Source organism: Lepidochelys olivacea (genome assembly GCF_965140295.1).
Source record: "Lepidochelys olivacea isolate rLepOli2 genome assembly, chromosome: 6".
Taxonomy (NCBI): domain Eukaryota; kingdom Metazoa; phylum Chordata; order Testudines; family Cheloniidae; genus Lepidochelys; species Lepidochelys olivacea.
In genome coordinates, this window is record NC_140416.1 from 2,817,269 (window position 1) to 2,843,088 (window position 25,820).

The 25,820-nt window shown below is 44.1% G+C and overlaps 3 protein-coding genes across 3 annotated transcripts; 2 read left to right on the forward strand and 1 right to left on the reverse strand.

Moving 5' to 3' along the window:
* Positions 1–1,839: 1,839 nt before the first annotated feature.
* LOC311522625 (olfactory receptor 5AR1-like) lies at positions 1,840–2,778 on the reverse strand (the record flags this gene model as incomplete). The annotated part of the gene is made up of 1 exon (XM_084632087.1): positions 1,840–2,778. One exon carries the CDS (start codon positions 2,776–2,778, stop codon positions 1,840–1,842), a length of 939 nt encoding a protein of 312 aa, XP_084488213.1.
* An 8,909-nt stretch (positions 2,779–11,687) lies between these two features.
* On the forward strand, positions 11,688–12,187 carry LOC311522626 (olfactory receptor 4S2-like; the record flags this gene model as incomplete). Its single annotated transcript, XM_084632088.1, is given in 2 exon segments — positions 11,688–12,081; positions 12,084–12,187. Coding segments are annotated over 2 exon segments (498 nt in total).
* A 7,844-nt stretch (positions 12,188–20,031) lies between these two features.
* On the forward strand, positions 20,032–23,710 carry LOC311522627 (olfactory receptor 5J3-like; the record flags this gene model as incomplete). The annotated part of the gene is made up of 2 exons (XM_084632089.1): positions 20,032–20,050; positions 22,722–23,710. 2 exons carry the CDS (start codon positions 20,032–20,034, stop codon positions 23,708–23,710), a joined length of 1,008 nt encoding a protein of 335 aa, XP_084488215.1.
* Positions 23,711–25,820: the final 2,110 nt, after the last annotated feature.

A 25,820-nucleotide genomic window follows, 5' to 3' on the forward strand; every position in this document is an offset into this window, starting at 1 on the left:
GAAAGAAACTGGAACAGAGGACAGTGACTACAGGGGGGTGAGAGTGATTTCTGGACCCAGAGTAGGGGGAGTCTAGTCTGTAAAAGGAAGCTCATGGAAACTTTGCTGAGGGTGAGGCTTTTATCTGTATTCAGTTTTATTACTGTATTAGAGATAGATCAGCGTGTTTTATTTTATTTTACTTGGGAATTCACTTTGTTCTGTCTGTTACTACTTGGAACCACTTAAATCCTACTTTCTGTACTTAAAATCACTTTTTACTCATTAATTAACCTGGAGTACGTATTAGTATCTGTGGGAGGGGTGAAAACAGCTGTGCATCTCTCTCTATCAGTGCTAGAGAGGGCGAACAATCTATGAGTTTACCCTGTATAAGCTTCATACAGGGAAAACGGATTTATTTAGGATTTGGACCCCATTGGGAGTTGAGCATCTGAGTGCTAAAGACAGGAACACTTCCTAAGCTGCTTCCAAGTAAGCCTACAGCTGTTAGGGGACATGGTTCAGACTGGGTCTGGGTTTGCAGCAGGCTAGCGGATCTGGCTCAAACCAGGTAGGGCTCTGGAGTCCTAACCTGGGAAGGGCAAGGAAGCAGGGGCAGAAGGAGTCTTGGCACATCAGTTGGCAGCTCCCAGGGGGGTTTCTGTGATCCAACACATCACACCCACCCAGCGAAACCAGAACACACAAATACATATAACACTTATTGAATACAAAGGGCTATGAATATTTTCTGGGCACCTCTTAATATGACAATCTATGATGTTGTCATGTTTCCTGAGTTTTTGCTCACCGACATACAGATAACATTTTAAAAGTTAATGCGATAGTCTCAACACCATGCCTGTGTTTGTCATTTCTGTCACGGATGTATGTATGGGACCAAATTGTCAGGTGATCCTTAGAAACCTGAGAAGAACAAACCCATACAAAACTTTTAGCATCGACAATCAGCCAACTATCAGATGTAAATTATATGTGGACATCCATGAAACAGAAAGGGCTGTTGGTGAGTAAGTAGAAGGTTGTACAAAATAAGTGGACTAGTACTGTATAAGGCAGTGATGAAATGCCCCTAAGTGGCTCACTGGCACATGCCCGTAACGCTAGGAAAGACCCTGTTATGAAATCTTCCAAACATGACCGGAGTTCACCCAAATATTCACTAGTTCGAATAACTCAAATATTCAAAAACTACAAGGCAAATAATGAGCACACACACCTCATTATTATTATGAAATATAAATGATTTTTCAGCCACTCTCATTATTAGAGGACCCAGCTCATGCTTTTAAAACACTTAATAAATCAATAAATAATAATAAAAGTAATGCCTATTGCTTACATCAGTAGCTCTCTGAGCACTTTACTGTCTTTTTCTTTAACGTTTCTCCCCTCTCAGCACTCTGGGAGACCGGGCAGTGCCCCCATCCCCGTTGTAAGGATGGAGAACAGATGCACAGAGAGGCTAAGTGACTTGCCCAAGGTCACACAGGAAGTCCATTGTGGACCCAGAAATTGAACCCAGGTTTTCTATGTCCTCAGCCAGTGCCTGAACCACGGGACCAGCCTGCCCTTCCCTTGAGGATGGCAACGTGGCCTTAGCACAAAATGGTTCCTAACTGGGAGTTGAGCAGCTCTGAGAAGCTGGCTACTTGATGAGTTGCCAAATCATAGCTGTTTGGTGCAGATCTCCTTGGAAAACCTGTCCCTTAGGGTTTTTTTGGTGCAAGACGAACAAGGTTGGTAATTCACAAAAAACAAGATAATGATGTAAAGAACTCACTCCCCACTTTCACTCCTGTTTACCATTAAAAAACCCATTCCCAACATTTAAATTCACAGAGAATAAATCTTACTGTGTAACATCCTCATAAAGGCCTCTTTCACTTCCTTGTTCCTCAGGCTGTAGATCAGGGGGTTCAACATGGGGATCACAAGGGTATAAAACAAAGAAATGATTTTGTCCTGATCTATGGGGTACTTTGAACTGGGCTGTAAATACATGAAAGAGCCTGTTCCGTAGAAGATAGTGATGGCCGTCAGGTGGGAGGCGCAGGTGGAGAAAGCTTTGAGTTGGCCCTTGGCAGAGTTGATCCTTAGAATGGCAACCACAATGTATATGTAGGAGATAAGGATGATCAAGATAGTAGGTATTACCACCACAGCGGTACAGGTGAAATGAACAATGTTTGTGATGTGGGTGTCAGAGCAGGACAGTTTCAGGATCGGGGGTACATCACAGAAGAAATGGTTGATGACATTTGAGTCGCAGAAGGACAAACGGAATATAAACATAGTTTGAACAATTGCATTTGCACAGCCCACTAGGTATGACCCCAGCACCAGCAGCATGCAAAACCGCTTGGACATGATGACAGTGTAGCGCAATGGGTTGCAAATGGCCATGAAGCGATCGTATGCCATGACACCCAAGAGGTAACATTCACAGGACAATGCGATGCATAAGAAGAAGAATTGCAGAGCACACCCAGGGAACAAAATGACTTTTCTTGCTGATACTAAAGTAATCAGTATGCTGGAAGTGATAATGGTGGTGTAACCAACATCTAAGAGGGCCAGGTTGCAGATGAAAAAGTACATGGGGTTGTGAAGCTGGTAGTCAGTCCTGATTAAGGTGACCAAGGTGAGGTTCCCCACTAGGATCAGCAGGTAGATCAACAGAAACATCACAAGGAGGATGACCTGCAGCTTTGGGTCTTGTGTGAATCCCAACAAGACAAACTCACTCACTGCAGTGTGATTCCTCTCCGTCATTTATCCCAGATGCACTCTCCACTGCAGGTGAGAAAGTGAGGCCTACACTAAAAAAGGAGACAAATGAGGGCTGAATGCAAACACCTCAAACTCTGTTACTTTCAACAAAGCATAAATTCTAGGCAGTGGATCCATCTCAGGATTCCAGAAGCCTCACACCCACCATGAAGATCTCTGTTTCCCTCCACTGTCTGGACTACATGTAGTGTTCGGAGTCCAGCACTGGCTTCAAGCTAGGTTTTCTAGCTCAGGGAGCGGTGGCTCATGATCTTGAGATCAATCTTTGCGGCTAACAACCCACCCACCTGCACAATGTCATTTCCATGGTCAGATTCTGATACAATCACCCACATCAATTAGTGAGACCACTGGGCAATGAGACTTTTTGCAGGGCAAAGTACTACTTGGGGTGTGAACGTATATGAGGCATGGGTGCTTATGCACTGTCTGTTATGGAGCCAGGCTAGTTGTCTCATTAGCAATAAGGGATATGGGCAGGCAGGGAGTTGCAGGAAAGAGAATTTTATTCAGCAGCCTGGGGCTACCCAGCGTTCTATGCAGAGCCTCTAGCATTTGTGCACAAGTAGCCTGACCCCTGTTCGCACTCCTGAGCTCCTGATCTCACAATAAACTAGGTCCCTCCAGAAAACTGACCCTCTTTCTCCAGTTCCACTCCTCACATTACTGCAGTGACTCAGCTCTTAAAACTGCATGGCCATGTTTATCACAAGCTGAGTTTTACAGCCCTGCCTTTCTGAAGAAAAAGAAAAGTTCCTTCACTCAGAGCACCAGATCCAATACCTTTCCTCATGTGAGCAGCAAACTTACCCCAGCCAGGCGGTGGTGCTATTCACTTCGATGGGAGCAATGGTGGGTTCTGATGCTATTCGGCATGTCCATGGGGATGATCGTCTGGCCCGCAGTGTTTAAGTCTCAAAGGCTAGAATCCATGAAAGGACTCAGACATTGCAGCTCCAAGTATCCTGGCACCTCACGTTTAGGTGCCTAAACAAAAACAAGCACAGCAGTGCAATCCAGAAAGCCGAGTTAGGTACCTCCCTGTAGAATCATAGAACCGTAGCGGTCGAAGGGACTGCAAGGGTCATCCAGTCTCACCCCCTGCCAAGAGGCAGGATTTGTTGTGCCCAAACCATCCAAGGCAGATGGCTCTCTAGTCTCCTTTTGAAAACCTCCAGTGAAGGAGCTTCCACAGTCTCCCTGTACAATGAATGGGGACAGATAGGCACCTTAAAATGCATTCCACAACAGCCCACAGCATGCCAGGTCGGAAGTCCCCTAAGCTTGCCAGTGGGACCCACTGATTTGCGAAACACTGCCCCTTCCTCACGGATCGGCACCTCCCTTCCACCTGGATTTACGTGACTCTCTCTACTAGCAACCCACACACAGGTACCCCTCTCCTGGCTTTGTAGCAGTTTCTTGAGGGAATGAATTGGACAACGGCCTCGTTCTACACAAAATGGCGGAAGGAGGCAGGTGTGGTACTCCTGCCCCCATGATAACTTTTGGCCCAGTGGTTAGAGAACTCGCCTGGGATGTGGAGACCCAGGTTCCATTCCCCTTCCCTGAAAGAGAGGGAAGAAAGGATTTAAACAGGTATCTCCCACCTCTCAGGAGAGCGCTCTAACCTCTGGCCTCTGGCATATCGTGTCTCTCCTGTTGAAGCTGTTCCACTGTGGATTAAGAAAGAGCAATTGGCGCAGGGGGAATGGACCCGGGTCTCCTGCCCATGAGGTGTGTGCCCGAACCACTCGCACTCTCTGGTCCAATAATTTTGGCATCCTCATGTTCCACTGCCCAGCTCTCCTCAGCCACTGCCCCTTTGGCAAGGATTCCCATGGCCACTGAAAGCAGGAGCTGAATGTCAGTCCCTTCACTATCTTTACATCATCTCCTTGTCTCCTGTTTCTCTGTCTGTACAGAGCAGACCAGTCCTCCAATCACGTGGCCTCCTCCAGGTCGAGGATGCAGGACCAGCGCAAGGATTAACACGGGGTCAGTGGAGGCAATTGTTTGAAGAGGAGACACAATTAGAGAGCTTGGCTGTGAGGAGGCTTTTCTGGGGGGAGGGAGAGTAGAAACTCCTGCTAGACTTCCCACTGTTGAGCTCTGATGCCCTCCTTTCTTCCCCACGCTTCCCAGTTCTGTTCTGACCTCCCCCTTCCCCTGGAAGCAGAAGCACCAAGGGAAGGGTGAGCCTACCCCTTCCCCACTGCAGTGTGGAGAAGGGGGAAGTTTGGGGTTCCTTCCCTTGACCCAGGAAAAGTAGAGGGAAGAAGCGCCCCCTCCCTCCACCTAATGAAACTGTCCTGGGGAATAATTGTGGGGCAATGGTGGTGGTGGTGGGGGGGGTTATGTGTGGGGAAGGGCACAGGTGGCTCAACTTCCCATCCCACCAGTTATGCCACTTATGGTTCTGCTCTGTCAGCGTCTCTGAGCTCCCAGAGAGAAAAGGTCCCTTTGAGGACTGTCAAGGTTCCTTCCCCACTCTGAACTCTAGGGTACAGATGTGGGGACCTGCATGAAACCCCCCCAAGCTTACTTTTACCAGCTTAGCTTAAAACTTCCCCAAGGTACAAACTATTTTACCCTTTGCCCTTGGACTTCCACTGCCACCACCAAATGTTTATCTGGGTTTATTGGGAAAATGTTGTTTGGAAACGTCTTTCCCCAAAAAATCTTCCCAACCCTTGCACCCCACTTCCTGGGGAAGGTTCGGTAAATTTGCCAATTTGCATAGGTGACCACAGACCCAAACCCTTGGATCCTAGAAAAAATAAAAAAAGCATTCAGTTCTTGAAAAGAAACATTTTAATAGAAGAAACAGTAAAAAGAATCACCTCTGTAAAATCAGGATGGTAAACACCTTACAGGGTAATAAGATTCAAAACATAGAGAATCCCTCTTGGCAAAACCTTAAGTTACAAAAAAGACACACAGACAGGAATATTCATTCTATTCAGCACAGCTTATTTCCTCAGCCATTTAAAGAAATCATAATCTAACGCATATCTAGCTAGATTACTTACTAAGTTCTAAGACTCCATTCCTGTTCTGTCTCTGGCAAAAGCATCACACAGACACAGCCCCTTTGTTTTTCTCCCTCCTCCCAGCTTTTGAAAGTATCTTGTCTCCTCATTGGTCCTTTTGGTCAGGTGCCAGCAAGGTTACCTTTAGTTTCTTAACCCTTTACAGGTGAGAGGATTTTTCCTCTGGCCAGGAGGGATTTTAAAGGGGTTTACTCTTTCCTTTATATTTATGACAAGGACGATCTCTTATACATTAAGGGATCACAGGAAAATAACAACCCTACATTGTTCAAAAGTCAGTTCTTCTTCAGGGCTTGAGGCATCGAACTGGGTTTTCGAAGCCCTAGTGTTTGGAAAGTGGAGATCCCCCCCACACACACATTATTCTACCACTTCTCCAACGCCCAACCCTCCACCACATCCATTGCTGTGACCATCTCACAAAAGACCTGGCTGCTCCAAGCTTTCCCTCCCACCACATGCACAAACAGATGCAATTCAGCTCTCCTCTCCACCTTCCTCCTTGTCATACATACACAATACACATGTGTGGAAATCTGCCAAAGCCAGGATTCAAAAATCACAGAGCAAGGAGGGCACTGGGATCCAGCCATCTTGAACCACCTTGTTGTTCTGAGGCCAGGCTGCCTGCAAACCCTCTGGCTTTGAGCCCTCCCCCTGCACATGAAAGTTTACCTTGAATAACTTTTGAAATGTTCCTTTCCTCAGAGGGTCAGTGGGTGCCAGACACTAGCTGGGATCAACCCCGAGAAGGTGAGAACAGTCTGGGGAGAATCAGAGCCCCAGCGTGCCCAGGGCATTCACAAAACAACGTGATGTGAACTGTATAATTCTGATATCCCGGGACTTTTCAACGGGCTCTCCCTTGCATGCATGACTCCACATGTAGTCCATTAACCCTACCCTAGACCTCCATGAGGATCAGCCATTTTCAAGACAGTCTGAGTAAGGCTGTGGATTTTAGAGCCAATGATAAGTGAGTCTCAACCTTTTCTACAAAAGAGCTACTGCTCTTCTCTAATGAGCCAGATCATCAGCATGTGTACATGGAAAATTGGCTTTAGTGGAGCTAGGCAACTGACACCACCTGAGGATGCAGCCTTCTTAGAAAAGTCAGGACCTCTGGAGTCAATAAATCTGATCTCCATGAGATTTGGCTCTGAATCAGAATTAATTCAGAATTGCCAGCACCAAAAGAGAATATTTATTCCACTTCCCTCAGAACCAGAGCAATTAAACCTACCTGCAGGAGGGAGATGTCTGTTACTCTTGACTGCAAAGCAGATTGTGTGTGGAGGTCTGGTTTATAGACTTGTTTCAGTGGCATTTGGGATGGACTCCTTGGAGAGCCCCAGAGTTCTTCAGTTCAGGGCAGACACAGATGGGATCATTAAAACCTTCACGTCCCCTAGCGATAACTACACAAAGATGTGTTGTTTCCAATTATTGCTCAAACTTCTGGGTGTTTTCTTTCTTCCCCTTTTCTTTGTTTCAAAGAGAACTAGCCCATTCCTCCCCTCCCATCCCCCGAATCCTGATCAGATGCTCATGGGGTCACTCACCTCAGAAGGTGCAAAATGTGATATATATTGGAAAATAGATTCAAAACTGGTCCCTTTAATTAGAGCCCTGCAAATCCGCAGATATCCGTTTTATATCTGTGGACAATTTATGTGGATCATGGACCAGATGCAGACACAAACTTTGAATCTGGAGCCCTGAAAACCTGTGGATATTCGCTTTATATCCATGGATCATTTTTGCGGATCGGATGCTGTTACAAATTTTGTATCCACACAGGACGCTGGTTTTGGACTCTTGAGAGCTACAGCCCCACTGAAAATTGATGAAAATGTCACTCAGGCACTTTTGATGTCAGCCCAGGTGTTTAAATATGGGCACTCAAAGTTAAAGTACTTTTTTTTGAGCACTCACCGTCTTTGCCTCACTTCCTCACTATGTAAAATGCAGATAATACTTTCCCTGGAACTTGTACTGGTCACTCCCTTAGGCACTTCTGAATATCTCACCCTAAAAAAAATGGCTTTTCCCAGAAGTGATGTCTCTTTGAACCATTTCAGAACTCACATAGGAATTTTCTCACTCATACTGCCAGTTCCACCCCTTAAAATTGCTCAGGCTTGAGTCTATCCATGTGACAGACAAATGCAGTCTTACCTTGCTCATATCTATTCAGATTGCTACTGCAAAGATAATTTTTCTAGCCCATTGGTTTGACCATGATATCCCTTTACCAGCTCCCCTTTCTCTATGCTTGTCTTCATTTTCAGGACCCTTCACAACCTATCCCAGATGACCCTAACACCATTCACTATTGAAAGGTCACCATTCACCTCAGATTGGTCAGTAAGCAAAGCCTTCATCACCCACTTGTTAAATTTTCAGACAAGAACCATTGTGCTTTCCTCCCATGCCCCTCACACTTGGGAGGAGCTCCCTAGAAATAGTCACAAAGCTTTCTCATTATCCTCCTTCCAGTCCCTCCTGAAAACTCACGTTTGCTCTCACTGTCTCCAGAAACTTGACAATGATTAGGCCACTGTTTTATTGAGACAACTGCCCAGTGTTGTGTCTCTGTTTTCTCGTACTGCCCCACCTGTCTAACATCTGCGGACTCCTGTCTTAGACTGCAAACTCTTTAAGGCCAGGACTGTCTCTCTGTTGTGTCTATGTGTACAGCACCTAGCACAATGGGGTGCTGGTGGGCTCCTAGGTGCCCACATTAATACAAATAAGAACAGTAAGAATGAAGGCTGTATATTGGAGCAGGAGCCAAATCACATGGATCTAATTGCAAACTCTCTGGGGTATTTTACTATATGTTTTTCAAATAATAAAATAATAAAATAAAATAATTATAATAATAAATAACTAATTTGTAGAGTTTAAGGCCGGAAGGCAACTATCAGATAGTCTAGTTTCCTGCATATCACAGACCACAAACTGTTAAAAATATAAAAACAGAGCAAGGGGAATGTCTGACAGGTAGGGCAATTTCTTGCCATATTTTTGGGGAGAGCTTACTGTAATAAGTTTATGTAACGTTGTAGGCCAGTGAATATATGGAATTGCATGGCAGAGGGGACCACAGTGCTCCATTGGGAGGTAATTAGACAAATTCTCTCAGATTCTTCAGAGATCAACAGACAAAGAAAGGGCTTTTGGATCAATAACCTGAGTTTAAACTGACTCAGGGCCGCCTTTCTGATCCAGCAAATGCACAGAACTTCTGTCCAAGGGGAGGGCCCCCAGCACTTAGGGAAGGGTTGGAAGGACTGTCACCTGCCAAAGCCCTTATTGGAGTTGAGAGGGTGGGCAGTGATCTCTGGAAAGCTTTTTAGTGGGTGTGTAGATTCTTTTACTGTTTTAATTTGTTTTCTGTGTAACACTTTTACCTTAAGGATAAATATGCTTGCTTAGAAAGATCTGTGTGATAACTATGACAATTATACTGTTTTCTATCTCTGAGGAGAAAAGTAAAGCAGGGTGGCTCATGGAATCTCACTTGCTGGGGAATTCACAGTATAGGCAGGGAATTTTACAGCCTGGAAAATTTTGGTCAGAAAGGGGAGGGACACCTTGTCCACATCCGAGAGAGGTGACAGGTGGGGAGCCATAAATCTAAGAGTCGGGACACTTTCTGGACCGCAGAGGGGGAATACAGGGGCAGTTGCCCTGAACTGTGCCAGAAGACAATTGTTATTTTCCCCCAACAAATTATTTTATTTATTTAAATTAAAAATGCATGACATTTCAATGGTTACCCAGGGTTTTCAGAACCCAAAGCAGTGGTAACTTAACTGTTTCACCCCAGGCAATGTCAGGAATAAATCAATGGGAACACAGCAATTCTGTCTGATGAAAGATTAATACAAGTAAGCTTGCTCTTATCTCAAACTCGATGTATTAGATTTAAGCACACACAGACATAAGCAATAGGTTTAGAACATGCAAAATAAATACGTAGAATCTGAGATGGTATTGAGAAATTGGCAGCAGGTCCGTGATGGCCAGTCACTTCCCTGCCAGGGAGTATGGGGTCAGAAAAACGATCTCCCAGGACAGCTTCAGAAAGTTGCTGTAAAGTACACTTTTTTATCTAGTCTTTTTATAACTAACGTTTACCAAACGCATAGCTCATAGTGACCCCTACTGGGTCATTACCTCTCCTAACTTCAATAAATTACTTATCAACAAACATTCCTAATAATCTTAGTCATAATAAGCGTCTATATTAAAAGCGCCAAAATGCAAAGTCCTCATCCACTTATTTTCTTTCAGTCTCAATTTGTTGACTCTTTTCTACCCTCCTCCCATTCCGATTAGCAGAAACTGCAAACGTGTAGTGAACATTTGACTTTGCCTCCAGAAGCCCTGCTTGTTCAAATTAACTCTTAACTATGTGATGTTCTATTTTATTAATTCACAGTGGCTGAATGCAGACAATATGGTTGCAATTAGCTTGATCAAAATCTGGGGTACACCCCACCCCCTCAAATCTGGGACAATACAACCAGCTCCATAGTTGTTTGAAAAAATGGAGGGAAGTTGTGTGTGGAAATTTTCACAAAAAGCTCACTGAAAGTTTTCATTTTTCCTGGCTGTTTTTGTTTCTTACATTTTTTGAAATATTCTTGAAGTATTTTTAAAAATGTTAAGACTTTCAGCCACTGGTCCTGAAAGTCACCCTCACCTCTTTTCAGGGAGAATTTCAGAATGAGCACATGGAGCAATGCCTCACAACGTGCACTTCGCTAACAACTTTTGTATGAAAATTTCACACCACCTTTTCAAATTATGGAGCAGAAAAGTGACTTTGAGAGTGAAATGAAAAAAAATGTGATGTGTAGAAAGATGATAATTCTGCAAACTAACAATATTCAGTAGGCATTTTAGAGAAAAGGTTTCCTCTGTTGTCATTCTCTTTTAGTATGAATGCTTTCCATATTTAAGGCTTAGGAAACACTGGTTTATAGTTCCTTGAAGTGAATATTGACAGATGTGCAGTTTCCTCAATCAATATGGTATGTTCCCATGAGAAACTAAATCCTGATGTCCGTGGCAAGAGAAATCAATATTTTCTGATTGTTACACTCAAGAAGATAATCCTGGATCATGACTGATGAGAAAACAAACATGTGTTGTGTTTTTATCATTTAGCTCTTCAGAAATGAACAATAGAGGTCTGGAGCAATGTGTGTTAACAGTGTCTGAATTCTGATGATAATAAACTGAACTTCTGCTTGAGTTACCAGAGGAAAAATACTAAAAAGCAATTTTCTAATGTACATTTATCTTATTCCCCTTTAAAGCTTTAATATACGAATCATATTCATGACTATAACAGAGATTTCCAGAGATTTCCAGTGAAAATATTCATGCACCAATTTTCAAACATGGCCTCCTCAGTGGAACATCTCAGTCCCATATTTGGGTCTTCAAGTCAACAATTAAGTACATAAAATGGGCATTTATAAGCCCAAGAGACAACGTGAGAAGGCTATTCTTCCTGTTTAAAAGAACACAGTTGAACATTAGGCTTAGTGAGCATATATAACAATACAATAGAAATAAACTGCAATACATGTTCATATATCTTAGCTTTTCATATTGAGTTGGCCATCAACTTCTAGTGTTCTTTGAGTGGAATATTGATATTGGTTTACTTTTGGTCAAAATCTATTTATTTGGTTAATACAGCTCAATATTCACTGTGAGAGTAATCAACATTGACTTTTTTATTGATGATATGCCTTAATCTGTGTCTTGACAGGTGATTTTATTCAGCACCTTAAAGTCATCTCCTATCCCGAATACATGGAGAATACAAACAATGTGTCTGAATTCATTCTGTTGGGATTCTCCCAGGATCAGAAGTTACAGCAAGTGTGTTTTGTGCTGTTTTTACTTTTCTATATACTTATCACACTGGGAGATCTGCTCATCATTGTCACCATAAAGTGCAGTGAGTGTCTGAACTTCCCTGTGTATTTCTTCCTGAGCTTCCTGTCCTTCGTAGACATCTGCTATCCCTCGGTCACAGCCCTAAAGCTGATTGCAGATTTGCTTGTTGAGAGGAGAACCATCTCCTTTGCTGGCTGCATAGCACCGCTGTTCAGTTTCCTCCTCACAGTGATGGCGTTTGATCGTTACATTGCAATCTGCAAACCCCTCCATTATATGGCCATTATGAACAAGGAGGTGTGCAGCTGGTGGTGGCTTCATGGGTGGGGGACTTTGTGCATTCCATGGTTCAGACTCTCCTGACTGTACAGTTATCCTTCTGTGTACCTGTCAAGGTTCCTTCCCCATTCTGAACTCTAGGGTACAGATGTGGGGACCTGCATGAAAACCTCCTAAGCTTATTTTTACCAGCTTAGGTTAAAAGTTCCCCAAGGTACAAACTATTTTCCTTTTTCTCTTGGACTTTATTGCTGTCACCACCAAGCGTCTAACAGATATATAACTGGGAAAGAGCCAGCTTGGAAACATCTTTCCCCAAAAAATCCTCCCCAAACCCTACACCCCCTTTCCTGGGGAAGGCTTGATAAAAATCCTCACAAATTTGCATTGGTGAACACAGACCCAAACCCTTGGATCTTCAGAACAATGAAAAAACAATCAGGTTCTTAAAAGAATTTTAATAGAAGAAAAAGTAAAAGAATCACCTCAGTAAAATCAGGATGGTAAATACCTTACAGGGTAATTAGATTCAAAACATAGAGAATTCCTCTAGGCAAAACCTTAAGTTACAAAAAGACACAAAAACAGGAATATCCATTCAATTCAGCACAGCTTATTTTCTCAGCCATTTAAAGAAATCAGAATCTAACGCATATCTAGCTAGATTACTTACTAAGTTCTAAGACCCCATTCCTGTTCTGATTCCTGCAAAAGCATCACACAGACAGAGAGAGCCTTTGTTCCCTCCCCCACCCCCCAGCTTTTGAAAGTATCTTGTCTCCTCCTTGGTCATTTTGGTCAGGTGCCAGCCAGGTTATCCTAGTTTCTTAACCCTTTACAGGTGAAAGGGTTTTTCCTATGGCCAGGAGGGATTTTAAAGGTGTTTACCCTTCCCTTTATATTTATGACAAAGCCCAATGAGATTGACCATGGGGCAGAAAAGTGACATTTGGAGTGAAATGAAAAATGTGAATGGGGATAGCTCTACAATGTCATGGGGGAAGAGGGGTGGAATGTAAGTATTTGCCAGGGATTTTCAGGAAATCTGTGTCTATTCATTTCAGTTCTTTAGGGAAAGTCCAAATGTTTCCCTCTGAATTCAGAGCTTCAAGCTGCTATCTTTCTGCTACTTCTGCCTTGGTTATGTTTTAATAATACTGCTTGTAAGATTATTGAAAACACACCTATTTAAATTTTAAGTAAATTTTCTTTTCTCTTTGTATAAAAGTTAATTATTATTTAGTGTATAAACACCCACAGGCATGGGAACTAGAGGTGCAGGGGGTGCTGCAATGCCCGCATGTTTTTGAGGGGTCCCAGCTGCTGCCCCACACCCAGCATCCCGGATGCCACTCTGCACCCAGGGTCCTGGCTGCCGGCACAGTGCTCAAGATCCAGGCTTCCACCCCCACACCCAGGGACCTACCTGCACCAAGGACTCCACTGCTGTCCCCATGCCTGGGGCTCCACTTCCGGGCTTGTGCCCCAGGTCCCTGATACCGCCCCACCTTGGAGTCATAGATTCATAGATATTTAGGTCAGAAGGGACCATTATGATCATCTAGTCTGACCTCCTGCACAATGCAGGCCACAGAATTTCACCCACCACTCCTAAAAAAGACCTCACACCTATATCTGTGCTATTGAAGTCCTCAAATTGTAGTTTGAAGACCTCAAGGAGCAGAGAATCCTCCAGCAAGTGACCCGTGCCCCATGCTACAGAGGAAGGCGAAAAACCTCCAGGGCCTTCCAATCTGCCCTGGAGGAAAATTCCTTCCCGACCCCAAATATGGCGATCAGCTAAACCCTGAGCATATGGGCAAGATTCATCAGCCAGATACTACAGAAAATTCTTTCCCGGGTAACTTGGATCTTACCCCATCTAAAAACCCATCACAGGCCATTGGGCCTATTTACCATGAATATTTAATTACCAAAACCATGTTATCCCATCATACCATCTCCTCCATAAACTTATCGAGTTTAATCTTAAAGCAAGATAGATCTTTTGCCCCCACTACTTCCCTCGGAAGGCTATTCCAAAACTTCACTCCTCTGATGGTTAGAAACCTTCGTCTAATTTCTAATCTAAATTTCCTAGTGGCCAGTTTATATCCATTTGTTCTTGTGTCCACATTGGTATTGAGTTTAAATAATTCCTCTCCCTCTCTGGTATTTATCCCTCTGATATATTTATAGAGAGCAATCATATCTCCCCTCAACCTTCTTTTAGTTAGGCTAAACAAGCCAAGCTCCCTGAGTCTCCTTTCATAAGACAAGTTTTCCATTCCTCGGATCATCCTAGTAGCCCTTCTCTGTACCTGTTCCAGTTTGAATTCATCCTTTTTAAACATGGGAGACCAGAACTGCACACAGTATTCCAGGTGAGGTCTCACCAGTGCCTTATATAACGGTACTAAAACCTCCTTATCCCTACTGGAAATACCTCTCCTGATGCATCCCAAGACGACATTAGCTTTTTTCACAGCCATATCACATTGGCAGCTCATAGTCAACCTATGATCAACCAATACTCCAAGGTCCTTTTCCTCCTCCGTTACTTCTAGTTGATGCGTCCCTAGCTTATAACTAAAATTCTTGTTATTAATCCCTAAATGCATGACCTTACACTTCTCACTATTAAATTTCATCCTATTTCTATTACTCCAGTTTACAAGGTCATCCAGATCCTCCTGTAGGGTATCCCTGTCCTTCTCTAAATTAGCAATACCTCCCAGCTTTGTATCATCTGCAAACTTTATTAGCACACTCCCACTTTTTGTGCCCAGGTCAGTAATAAAAAGATTAAATAAGATTGGTCCCAAAACTGATCCTTGAGGAACTCCACTGGTAACCTCCCTCCAACTTGACAGTTCACCTTTCAGTAGGACCCGTTGTAGTCTCCCCTTTAACCAATTCCCTATCCACCTTTCAATTTTCCTATTGATGCCCATCTTATCCAATTTAACTAATAATTCCCCATGTGGCACAGTATCAAACGCCTTACTAAAATCTAAATAAATTAGATCCACTGCGTTTCCTTTATCTAAAAAATCTGTTACTCTCTCAAAGAAGGAAATCAGGTTGGTTTGGCACGATCTACCTTTTGTAAAACCATGTTGTATTTTGTCCCATTTACCATTGACTTCAATGTCCTTAACTACCTTCTCCTTCAAAATTTTTTCCAAGACCTTGCATACTACAGATGTCAAACTAACAGGCCTATAATTACTTGGAGTCCTAGCTGCCAGCCCCATATCTACCACCAGCTGTGGCCCCAACCTCGGCCCCCTTACCCCATCCAGGTCACTCACTCCATGAGACACGGCCCTGCTCATAGCCCAGCTCTGGGGAGTGGTGGGGTGGACAGGGGTAAGGGGGCTGGCTTTCAGCACCCCCACTGTTAAAAATGTTCCAGACACCCAATTACTGACTCAGTTTTGGTGGAATCTTTTCCTATGAGCATCATATTTCATAATTCACCAACAGGTTGTTCCTTTCACCTTCCTCTCAAGCAGCTGTGGGTGGTGACTTTCAGACAAAAGAAACAGTGATCTGATCTGGAACAGCAGTTATGGTTAAATGATGAAAGAGAGAGAACCCCCCACATTTGACAGATGTTAGTCATGTTGTTTAATGAACTTATTGAGGTGTTTCAATCCTAAGAGGAGCAAGGCCATATAAGAACCAATATGGAATCCAATGAAACTTATTCATACATTTTAAGGGGAGATGGGACCATGAGCTCATCTGTCCTGACCTCCTACCTATCACAGGAAGCTAGTCAGAGATATAGAACCCAAGCAATTAATTCCTATGTTAACTACAGCATATTTTTTAGAAAAAAAAATAAATTATTGAAAAATTTCCAGTGACAGAGAGTTCACCACAACCCTAGGAAAGTTGTTACAATGGTTCTTTAGAATACACTAGAAATCCTAATGTTTTAAAAATAATACACAGTCTTTGAGTATAATTAAAAAGCTGCTTTCAGTGAAGTCCTGCAATGATTGAACATGTAAACAACTTGCAACAGCATATTATTATTGACAACGTTTTAAGAGGTTCACCAGAACACCTAGAAAGACATGGTTCTGGCACAAGGAGACTAAAAAAATAATAATAAAAAAAATCTATGTTAGCTTCTGGATTCTCAGCATTTTGTTAATCAGGCCAGTTATTTGTGTGAGTAAATATGGACCCAAGGCCCTACATTAGACATTCATTTAAAAAAACACCTTGACCTTCTCTCTGAATGAAATAATTGGATAAAACCTTTAGTTCTCACTGAGATTTGAAGACAGATTGCTGTGTTTAGAGCTGATAGCGATAACCATTACAGCATCATTAAAGGAGTTCCACTCTTGATTTACACAGCAACATAAATCTTAAACACACAGACTTGGAAATTTCTCTCTCTGGTCAAAATTTCAGAGAAGAGAATATTGTTACCAAAATTACTTGCTTGACCAAAAGGTCTATCCCTTTTGACCTAACTGCAGATCTTTGTGGTTCCATTTAATCTTTTCTTGGTCCCTCTTTGCCTCTTCCATGTGCATATTCTGAAGTGAAGTCGCAACAGTTAACATGGAAACAACTGTAATGGCATAAATTACAATGACAACATTACAGGAGAATGAAAGTCCAAAGCAAATACATTGGTGGTATGTGAATGGGATTGAAGCTTGTATCATCACAAGCATTAGTGCCCATTGCCACACTTCTCCATATCTCCTCCCTGAAAGATATATATTCCTTGAGGAATGTGTCCAAGACTTACTACAGACTTCTTATTGAGAGGCTGCAGGTATCTGAAAAAAGAGAATAGAGCTAACCACATATCAAAAGCTATTTCCATGGATGGTAGGCTACAAAATCTACAGAACTATTACTTTAAAGTCCTAATAAGTTTCTAAGGATAGGAATCCCAAGGCTAGAATTTCAAAGTGTGACTGAACTATAAAAGTGAGGGCACCAATACTCCCAAGTTCTCTCTCTCTTTTCCGTCGAAGAAGATGAAGATGACGAAGACGACCAGCCTATGGACTTTGGATGCAGATCCTGATCTGAAACTTGGTCAGCAATGATTATGGGAACTTGTGGTAAGACCTCCACTTTATACCAAGTCTGGTTTGATAAGCTGATAAAGTCTTTTATCTTTATTTTTCTTGTAACCATTTCTGAGTTTAACACCTTATTTTTTGTCGTCACTGAAAATCTATGTCTTTGCACTCAAATAAACTTTTTTTGTTCTTTTATCAAAATAAATCCAATGTTGTGAATTGTGGGGGTAACTCCATTTAGGATGTCAAGTTTTTGCATATTTTATCCTTACAGGGACGACAGAGACCTTTGTTATCTGAGTTGTCCAGGACAAGGTTGGACAGGGCAGTACAGAATACACATTTGGTGGGGGGAAATCTAGGACTTAGAGAATGTTGGGCTCACCCTGAATGTGGTAACCAAGGCTGGTGGAAGCCAGAGTTTGACTGGAGTGTGCTAGCAGGCTGTATCTGTACACAGACCTACAGGGTGTGACTTGCATGCTAAAAGGCTATTTGTGAGTGGCCCAGGTGGGAACTACAGCAGCAAGGCATTACAAGGCACCCAAAGTTGCAGGGCAGGGGTGATGCAGACCCTCCCTGGTCTGGAATGCATCCAAATGTCATAATGACAATCAACAACCCACAACCCTTTAGAATCAATGAGGGAATAGTCCTGTGTCCCCTAGGTTTCTCTGAGCTTTGCAACAAGCAAACTATAACAAACCTGCTTTAGCAATGAAGCAGAAGGAAGTCGCTCCTGCCCCAAGCTAAGGCTTTGAATTACTGAGACATGTAAACATAGGGTTGGGGCCATGCCCCAAACTGAAGGGAAAACAGGAAATGTAGGAAGCAGCTCAGGAGAGGCTGATCTTGAGTAGGAGTCAAGAGAGACTGAGCCATCCCTCGCCTCTACCCCCTTGGGCCCTGGGGCAGGACCTGGTGGAGAGGGAGAGCCTGGATACCCCTACCCTTTTCTTCTCCTCCATCCACCCCCAGAGACCTCAGAGGGATCTAGGGGTAGTAGGGAGGTTATGAACTGTGACTTGGCTGCTGGGCCCACCAGGCTGCCCAGAAAACCCATCCCAAAACTCAGAGAGATAGTTTGGCAGCAGCCTGACCACTAGGCCTGCTAGACCTCAACAAAACCCCTCTGCAAAATCTGTGATGGGTTAATTCCTCCCCCTCTCCCCCGAGGAAGATGTTATCTTGAAAGTTGAGTTGCTAGTCTCAGTTGTGCTCAGCTAAGAGACTTAAGAACCCACTTCCATTGAATTCCAATGGAGGTTTAGGCTATGAACTCCCTCAAGCTTCTTTGATAATCCCAGAAATTCCTAATGTTCAGGTATTTATATCCCCACCCAAGAAACCATAGATTGATAACTGGCTCTGGCTGGGACCCCGGTAGGCAGCCTGGGCACAGTTGCGGAAGAGTGAGAGAATGAACTCCCCCTTGCTCCCACTCCTGACGATTCCGTTATCAAGAAATCTGCTGTCCGCAGAGGCAGCGGCTATTTTGTAAGGCAGAGGTGATGCATCACGTGACTGAGGACAAAGACATACACCCACTGTGCTGTCACCTGAGGACTTACATTCGTTCTTTCTCGTTCTGTTTTCCTTCATCCAACATGAAAGTCATTCCGACATTTGGTTCCTCTCTGTGTGTACGTTAAATATATATTCCCTATGAATATGAATGAACTTGTTCCAACCCCCCCACCCAGAACAAACCATCGACCCCCCCCCATAGACTCCACGTCTTTTTAAGCCCCACATTCAGACATGAGTTGGTTTAAGATTCTGAAACACTCACATATATTTGTATGCCTTAGACTATGTCTATGATACACAGCTTTTAGTGACATGGCCGGGTTGCTAAAAGTTGGGCAGTGTTAACACTGTTGGTCGGCACTTTTGCCAACAAAATACTTCTACCCCCAATGAGTAAGATTTGCATTGTCGACAGGAGAGCGCTCCCACCGAAAACGCGGTCGTTCACACAGGCACCTCTCACTGCAAACTTTTGTCTTTTGAGGGGTGGGGGGAGGTTAAGTACCTGTGAACGACAAAAGTTTTGTCTTTCAATTACCAGTGTAGACATGGACTTAGTGTTTTCAGTGTCCAACTGAGACCAGGAGTAGAGGTGCTGGGACTCTCATGAGAAAGTGGATGTTTGCCACCCACTTTTTGCTCATTGCCAGCCCAGTGTTATAGACTCCAGATGTTTGCTGTGCACAGAAAAGTTTGGATGCTTAAACAAAACAGACATACATTCTGAGAGCCAGAGCCTGGCCTAGCTTTATGGGGGTCATTCACACACAAGGAGGAGCAGGACCCCACAGACTTGACCCTCCGTAGGGGACACGATGGGGAAAGTGGGGGCTGCAGAGCAGACACACAGGTGGGTGGAAAGTTAGCAGAGCATTGCCTCTTCCCCTCTGTCTCAATGAGCCCACATAGGTGAGGGTAGCGATTGGCTCCAGCACCTGAGTCACAATTCAATCCCTGACCTCCTCCTGGGGTGGTGTAGTTAAGCACTGCCCCATACACAGAGCAGGTGATCAAAGCACAATGTAGCCCTGAACCTCTAAATAATTCCCAATCTCTTGAGCCATCCAATCTGCCCAACCTGCACAACACCTAGCATTGAAAAGTCTCCATATTCCATTCCCAGTGCTTTGAATCACTCAGTCTCAGCGATCTAGGGACACACTGGGACCAATTACCGACATGCATCACAACAGCCTGGCACGGTGTTAAACAAATCACTTCTCCACAAATACACTTGGCCCCAGCAACAAGAAGATAACTGAAGCTCCTTCGTCTGTCTGACGGTCCGAGCCTGGAGAGACTTAAGGTCCCAACAGACTGTAAGGGAATATAAATCAGCCTCCTGCCCTTCCTTCAGATGGGAATCTCTTGGACCCATCACATAAATGATTCATCCTTACGCAGGTAGGTTTGCTTTGTCTGGGTGTAGCACTGCGGGAGGGAGCGGGAAGAGTAAAAACCTATTGCGAGCAGCAAGAAAAATCTCACGATCCACTGGAAAGTCGGTTTGAAGGTACAATTTTGACCTAAAACTTCCTAACTGATCTGAGAGCTACTTATGTAGGCAACGACCCCTTCAGCTGAAGCTGCTACATCCAGAATCTAAGGAGCAGCCCTGGGTGCAGACCCACCAGCAGTACACAGCAGGTGAATCTTTGTGTCACTTGGCTGTAGCCTGGGTTTGGGCTGTGTCTGGGGAGAGGGATGGTGCTGCAGATAACAGCAGAATGTTTTTGATTCATTTCCTGTGCTGTAGTTATTAACTGTCCGCCCAAACTCTGAGTCCTTTCTCCTTTCACCCCCTTCTATGAGGCCACCTTGTAAGATCCCAATGGGTAGTGTATACATCCCAGTTCATCGTCTGAGCTTTACAGGTTCGGCAACTGCCCTGCACTGGGTAGAGGTTAATAATGCCTATGAGATTTCCAGGAGGAGGCACCAGAATTGACCCCAAGGATCATTCACACCAAAGCAACAGTGTTAGCCCTGGCAACACAATACTGGGAGTGAAAGGGTCACAGAAATAATCTTCCAAAGGAGTTATTCTGAAATAAAAAGGTGAACTATTTCAATTTTGACATTTTTGAAATAATGTGTTTCAAGCTTTTGTTTTGAAATGACGTTTTGTTTCCAAAAATCTGTTAGATTTAACTTGAAAAAAAAAAGGGAGAAGAGGGTAAAAACCTGACAACGAAATGATTTATTTTAGGGGAGAAGGGAACAAGTTGCTGTTATTTGGGGATTTTTCAGGTCAGCCACTGAACCAAAAAACAAAAGAAAAAAACCCCAAAACCAACCACCCAGCTCTAATGCAAACTTTCTTGATTTCTGCTGTGCGGGGGAAAGGTTTTTCAACTGAGCCAACAGTGAACTTCACCCTCTGGCAATCAAGTTGGCACTATGCTACAGTTTTATGCCAATAGTTGATCTTTGCGGATTGTCCACATCAAAAGAGAAAGAATGAGATACGCACATGTCATAAATATAAAGGGAAGGGTAAACCCCTTTGAAATAGCCAGAGATGTCAAGAGTAACAAGAAGGGTTTCTTCAGGTATGTTGGCAACAAGAAGAAAGCCAAGGAATGTGTGGGCCCCTTACTGAATGAGGGAGGCAACCTAGTGACAGAGGATGTGGAAAAAGCTAATGTACTCAATGCTTTTTTTGCCTCTGTTTTCACTAACAAGGTCAGCTCCCAGACTCCTGCGCTGGGCATCACAAAATGGGGAAGAGATGGCCAGCCCTCTGTGGAGATAGAGGTGGTTAGGGACTATTTAGAAAAGCTGGACGTGCACAAGTCCATGGGGCCGGACGAGTTGCATCCGAGAGTGCTGAAGGAATTGGCGGCTGTGATTGCAGAGCCATTGGCCATTATCTTTGAAAACTCGTGGCGAACCGGGGAAGTCCCGGATGACTGGAAAAAGGCTAATGTAGTGCCAATCTTTAAAAAAGGGAAGAAGGAGGATCCTGGGAACTACAGGCCAGTCAGCCTCACCTCAGTCCCTGGAAAAATCATGGAGCAGGTCCTCAAAGAATCAATCCTGAAGCACTCCACTTGATACCGGCTGCCAACTAGACATGGAGCCATTGATCACTACCCGTTGAGCCCGACAATTTAGCCAGCTTTCTACCCACCTTATAGTGCATTCATCCAGCCCATACTTCCAAGATACTTTCAAAAGCTGGGAGGAGGGAGAGAAACAAAGGGTCTGTGTGTCTGTCTATATGCTGGTCTCTGCCGGGGATAGACCAGGAATGGAGTCTTAGAACTTTTAGTAAGTAATCTAGCTAGGTATGTGTTAGATTATGATTTCTTTAAATGGCTGAGAAAAGAATTGTGCTGAATAGAATAAGTATTTCTGTCTGTGTATCTTTTTTGTAACTTAAGGTTTTGCCTAGAGGGGTTCTCTATGTTTTTGAATCTAATTACCCTGTAAGATATCTACCATCCTGATTTTACAGGGGGGATTTCTTTATTTCTATTTACTTCTATTTTTTTATTAAAAGTCTTCTTGTAAGAAACTGAATGCTTTTTCATTGTTCTCAGAACCAAGGGTTTGTGTCTGTGGTCACCTATACAAATTGGTGAGGCTTTTTATCCAACATTTCCCAGGAAAGGGGGGGTACAAGTGTTGGGAGGATTGTTCATTGTTCTTAAGATCCAAGGGTCTGGGTCTGTAGTCACCTAGGCAAATTGGTGAGGCTTTTTACCAAACCTTGTCCAGGAAGTGGGGTACAAGGTTTTGGGAAGTATTTTGGGGGGAAAGACGCGTCCAAACAGCTCTTCCCCAGTAACCAGTATTAGTTTGGTTGTGGTAGCGGCCAATCCAAGGACGACAGGTGGAATATTTTGTACCTTGGGGAAGTTTTGACCTAAGCTGGTAAAGATAAGCTTAGGAGGTTTTTCATGCAGGTCCCCACATCTGTACCCTAGAGTTCAGAGTGGGGGAGGAACCTTGACAGCACACATGGGTAAAAATATTCTTACTTTCACCAAACAAGGGTCTCAAATGGACTAAAATGCTGTCATTGGTCATACGGAATTCCAGGTCCTCACACTGTTTTTTATTTCTACAGAAATTCCCTCTGTGCAGGTCTCTCCTCAAAGCCCATGTGAAGCAGTGGCCCAGGGAAATGACACTACCGTGGCTGAATTCATCCTTGCAGGATTCACTGACTATCCAGAACTGCAGGTTGCCCTCTTCCTCATATTTCTGGTGGTTTATGTTCTCACCTTGCTGGGGAATTTTGGGATGATTGCCCTAATCTGGACGCACTCCCGATTTCACACCCCCATGTATCTCTTGCTCAGCAACTTGTCACTCGTTGACCTTGGCTACTCCTCATCCATCGCCCCCAGGGTGCTGGTGAGCCTCTCAAGGGAGAGTAAGGCCATTTCCTATGCTGGATGTGCTGCACAGATGTACTTTTTTCTTGCCTTTGCCACTACTGAGTCTTTCCTCCTTGCGGTGATGGCCTATGACCGTTATGTGGCCATCTGTACTCCACTGCTCTATAGGCTCATCATATCCAAGAGGTCCTGCATCTGGCTCTTGTCTAGCTCCTACATGGCTGGGGTTGCAAATGCAACCGTGTTTACCAGCTGCACCTTTCAGCTGTCCTTCTGTGGGCCCAATGTAATCGGTCACTACTTTTGTGATGTCCTTCCGCTCATGCGGCTCTCCTGCACCGACACTCACACCAATGAAATGCTGCTTTCTATCTTTGCTGGTTCCATACAACTGACTACCATATTGATCATCCTCTTCTCGTATCTGTATGTTACTGCTGCCATACTGAGGATCCGCTCCTCCGAGGGCAGGCGCAAAGCCTTCTCCACCTGCACCTCCCACCTGACAGCCGTAGCTATATTCTATGGGACAACGTGCTTTACCTACTTACAACCCAGTTCCACCTCCTCACTGGAGCAGGACCAGGTGATCTCTGTGTTCTACACGATGGTGATCCCCATGCTGAACCCCCTGATCTACAGCCTGAGGAACAAGGAGGTGAAGGACGCCGTGGGGAGAATGTTAGAGAGAAGAAAGTTCTCTCAGCAGCTTTGATGAATAATTTAATCATCTTTTGGACTAAAGTGACAATATTCTTTCCATTCCCTTCCACTCTATGTAATTTTATAATGAAAATAAAAACTCTAATGTGTTCAAGTTTTAAGAATAATGTTTTAGAGGTGGCATTGTCCAACAGGTAAGACACTCAGAAGATCTGGTGTGACAGATATTGCAACCCCATGCAGTATCTTTGGGACCATTATATTAACTTGCGTTATAAGAATGCTTTATGTATGACTCTGTTCTACTCCAGGGGGGAGGGTTCCTGCAGCTCCTTCTGGAACTAAAACCTGTGGGGGGCGGGTGATTAAGGCAAGTCCCTGAGACTAAACTCCAGAGAAATTCCAAGGGGAGTGGAGTCTGTCTCATTCAGGAACCTTGAACTTGTAACCCCCCAGCAAGGACACCTGCTTTTAGGTTTTCCAGTTCCTCAGCTGTCACCTCTCTTGAGTGGAGATGTACACCTCTCGCCCTCTTGATTGGGGTTTTTTGGGGCTCCACAGTTCCCTACCTACACTGTGAATTCCCCAGTAAGCCAGACTGCCTAAGCCAACCTGCTATACTTTTCTCCTGAGATAGACAATGGTGTTATAAGTTACCACACCACTCTTTCTAAGCAAACAAATTTATTCTCAAGGGGAAAGCATTATAGAGAAAACTTTAAAAGCAATAAAAGATCCTACATTCATGCTAACAACCTCACCAGAGATCACCCCAGCTCCAACAAGGGCTCCAGATGCTGAACAGTAATTCAAACCTTACCACCAAGGGTTTTTTCTACGGTTAAAAGCTCACACCGCCTTTTACTCAGAACAAACACACAGACTGGGCCATGTCCTTCCAAACCAGGAAGGATTGAGGCAGCCCTTGGACAGACGGTCCTGTCTGTTTGGAACACTAGAAATAAGGCTCTGAATCAGTTTTAACTAAAGCTATTTAACTCAAAGTCCTTTCTTTGTCCATTGACCCTTAAAGAATCCAGTTTGAACAAGCATATGTAAGCCTCTCTCCAGGTGGTGGTAGCTCTCTGGAGGTGTTACAACTTGAGTAAATTTGCATCTCCAACCTGTTCTTAATTTTTGGAGGGTGGTCGTCCTCCTGTCCCATGTAATCAAACACAGTCCCTAGAACACAATGATACATACATTTAATTCAATAAGATTTCACAGAATTCAGTAACGTTTGTGCAGAATATTGTGGGAAATTGCCATCATAGAGTCTACGGATAGACAAGATAGGTGAGATAATATCTTTTATTTGACCAGCTTCTGTTGGTGCAACAAGCTTTCAAGCTCTACAGAGCCCTTCTTCAGACCTGGGGAAGGGCCTATAGGAGAGAGAAGGAGGGTACTGGACACCAGGGTTCCTGGGTTCTATACCCGGTCTGAGAGGGTCTAGTAGGTTAGAGAAAACAGGCTTCGCACCCATTCTGTGCCTGAATCTCCTTGCTCAGAGTGACAATGCCCTCTCTTAAAGTTCTCTTCATAGAGGACAGAAACCAGGAATTCTAGTTCCCAGACAGACCCTACTCCCCAGCCTAAGCTAGGAACAGAACAGAGAAGCCTAAACCCTCAGCCTTTTCCTACAAAAACCCATAGATGTAGGATTATCTTAAATTGCCCAACACTCCTCCTTAGGACTGCCTATAAACACAGCCCTATCTCACAAACAAACTCCCACCCTCCCTCTACAGGAAACCACTCCTGCCTGAGCATGGTCTTTTGTCAAGAGAGGCAGAGCCAGGCTATTTGTGGGTGGGGCTAGAGGGCCTTAGCTCCGCCTCAGAGGCTCTCCTATATTAAGGGCACTCCAGCAACCCCCCCCCCCCCACCCTTTAGCAGGAAGCCATTTGAGAAAATGAAATATCCTGTCCCTGCATGGCAGGAGGGGTGTATGATTGAGGATTCATCTACTGGGGTTGTGACCCCAGGACCTCATCTAGACATTCCCTTGCGGGGAGAATAACACATTAGGAGCTGATATGAAAGAGCAGGTTTCTCTTTTTACTAAGTACATAATTAATCTGTGGATCTTCCTGCTTCAGGATATTAACCTCCCCTTCCCACCACCACACACACACACTCCTGTGGTTCACACATCCTGT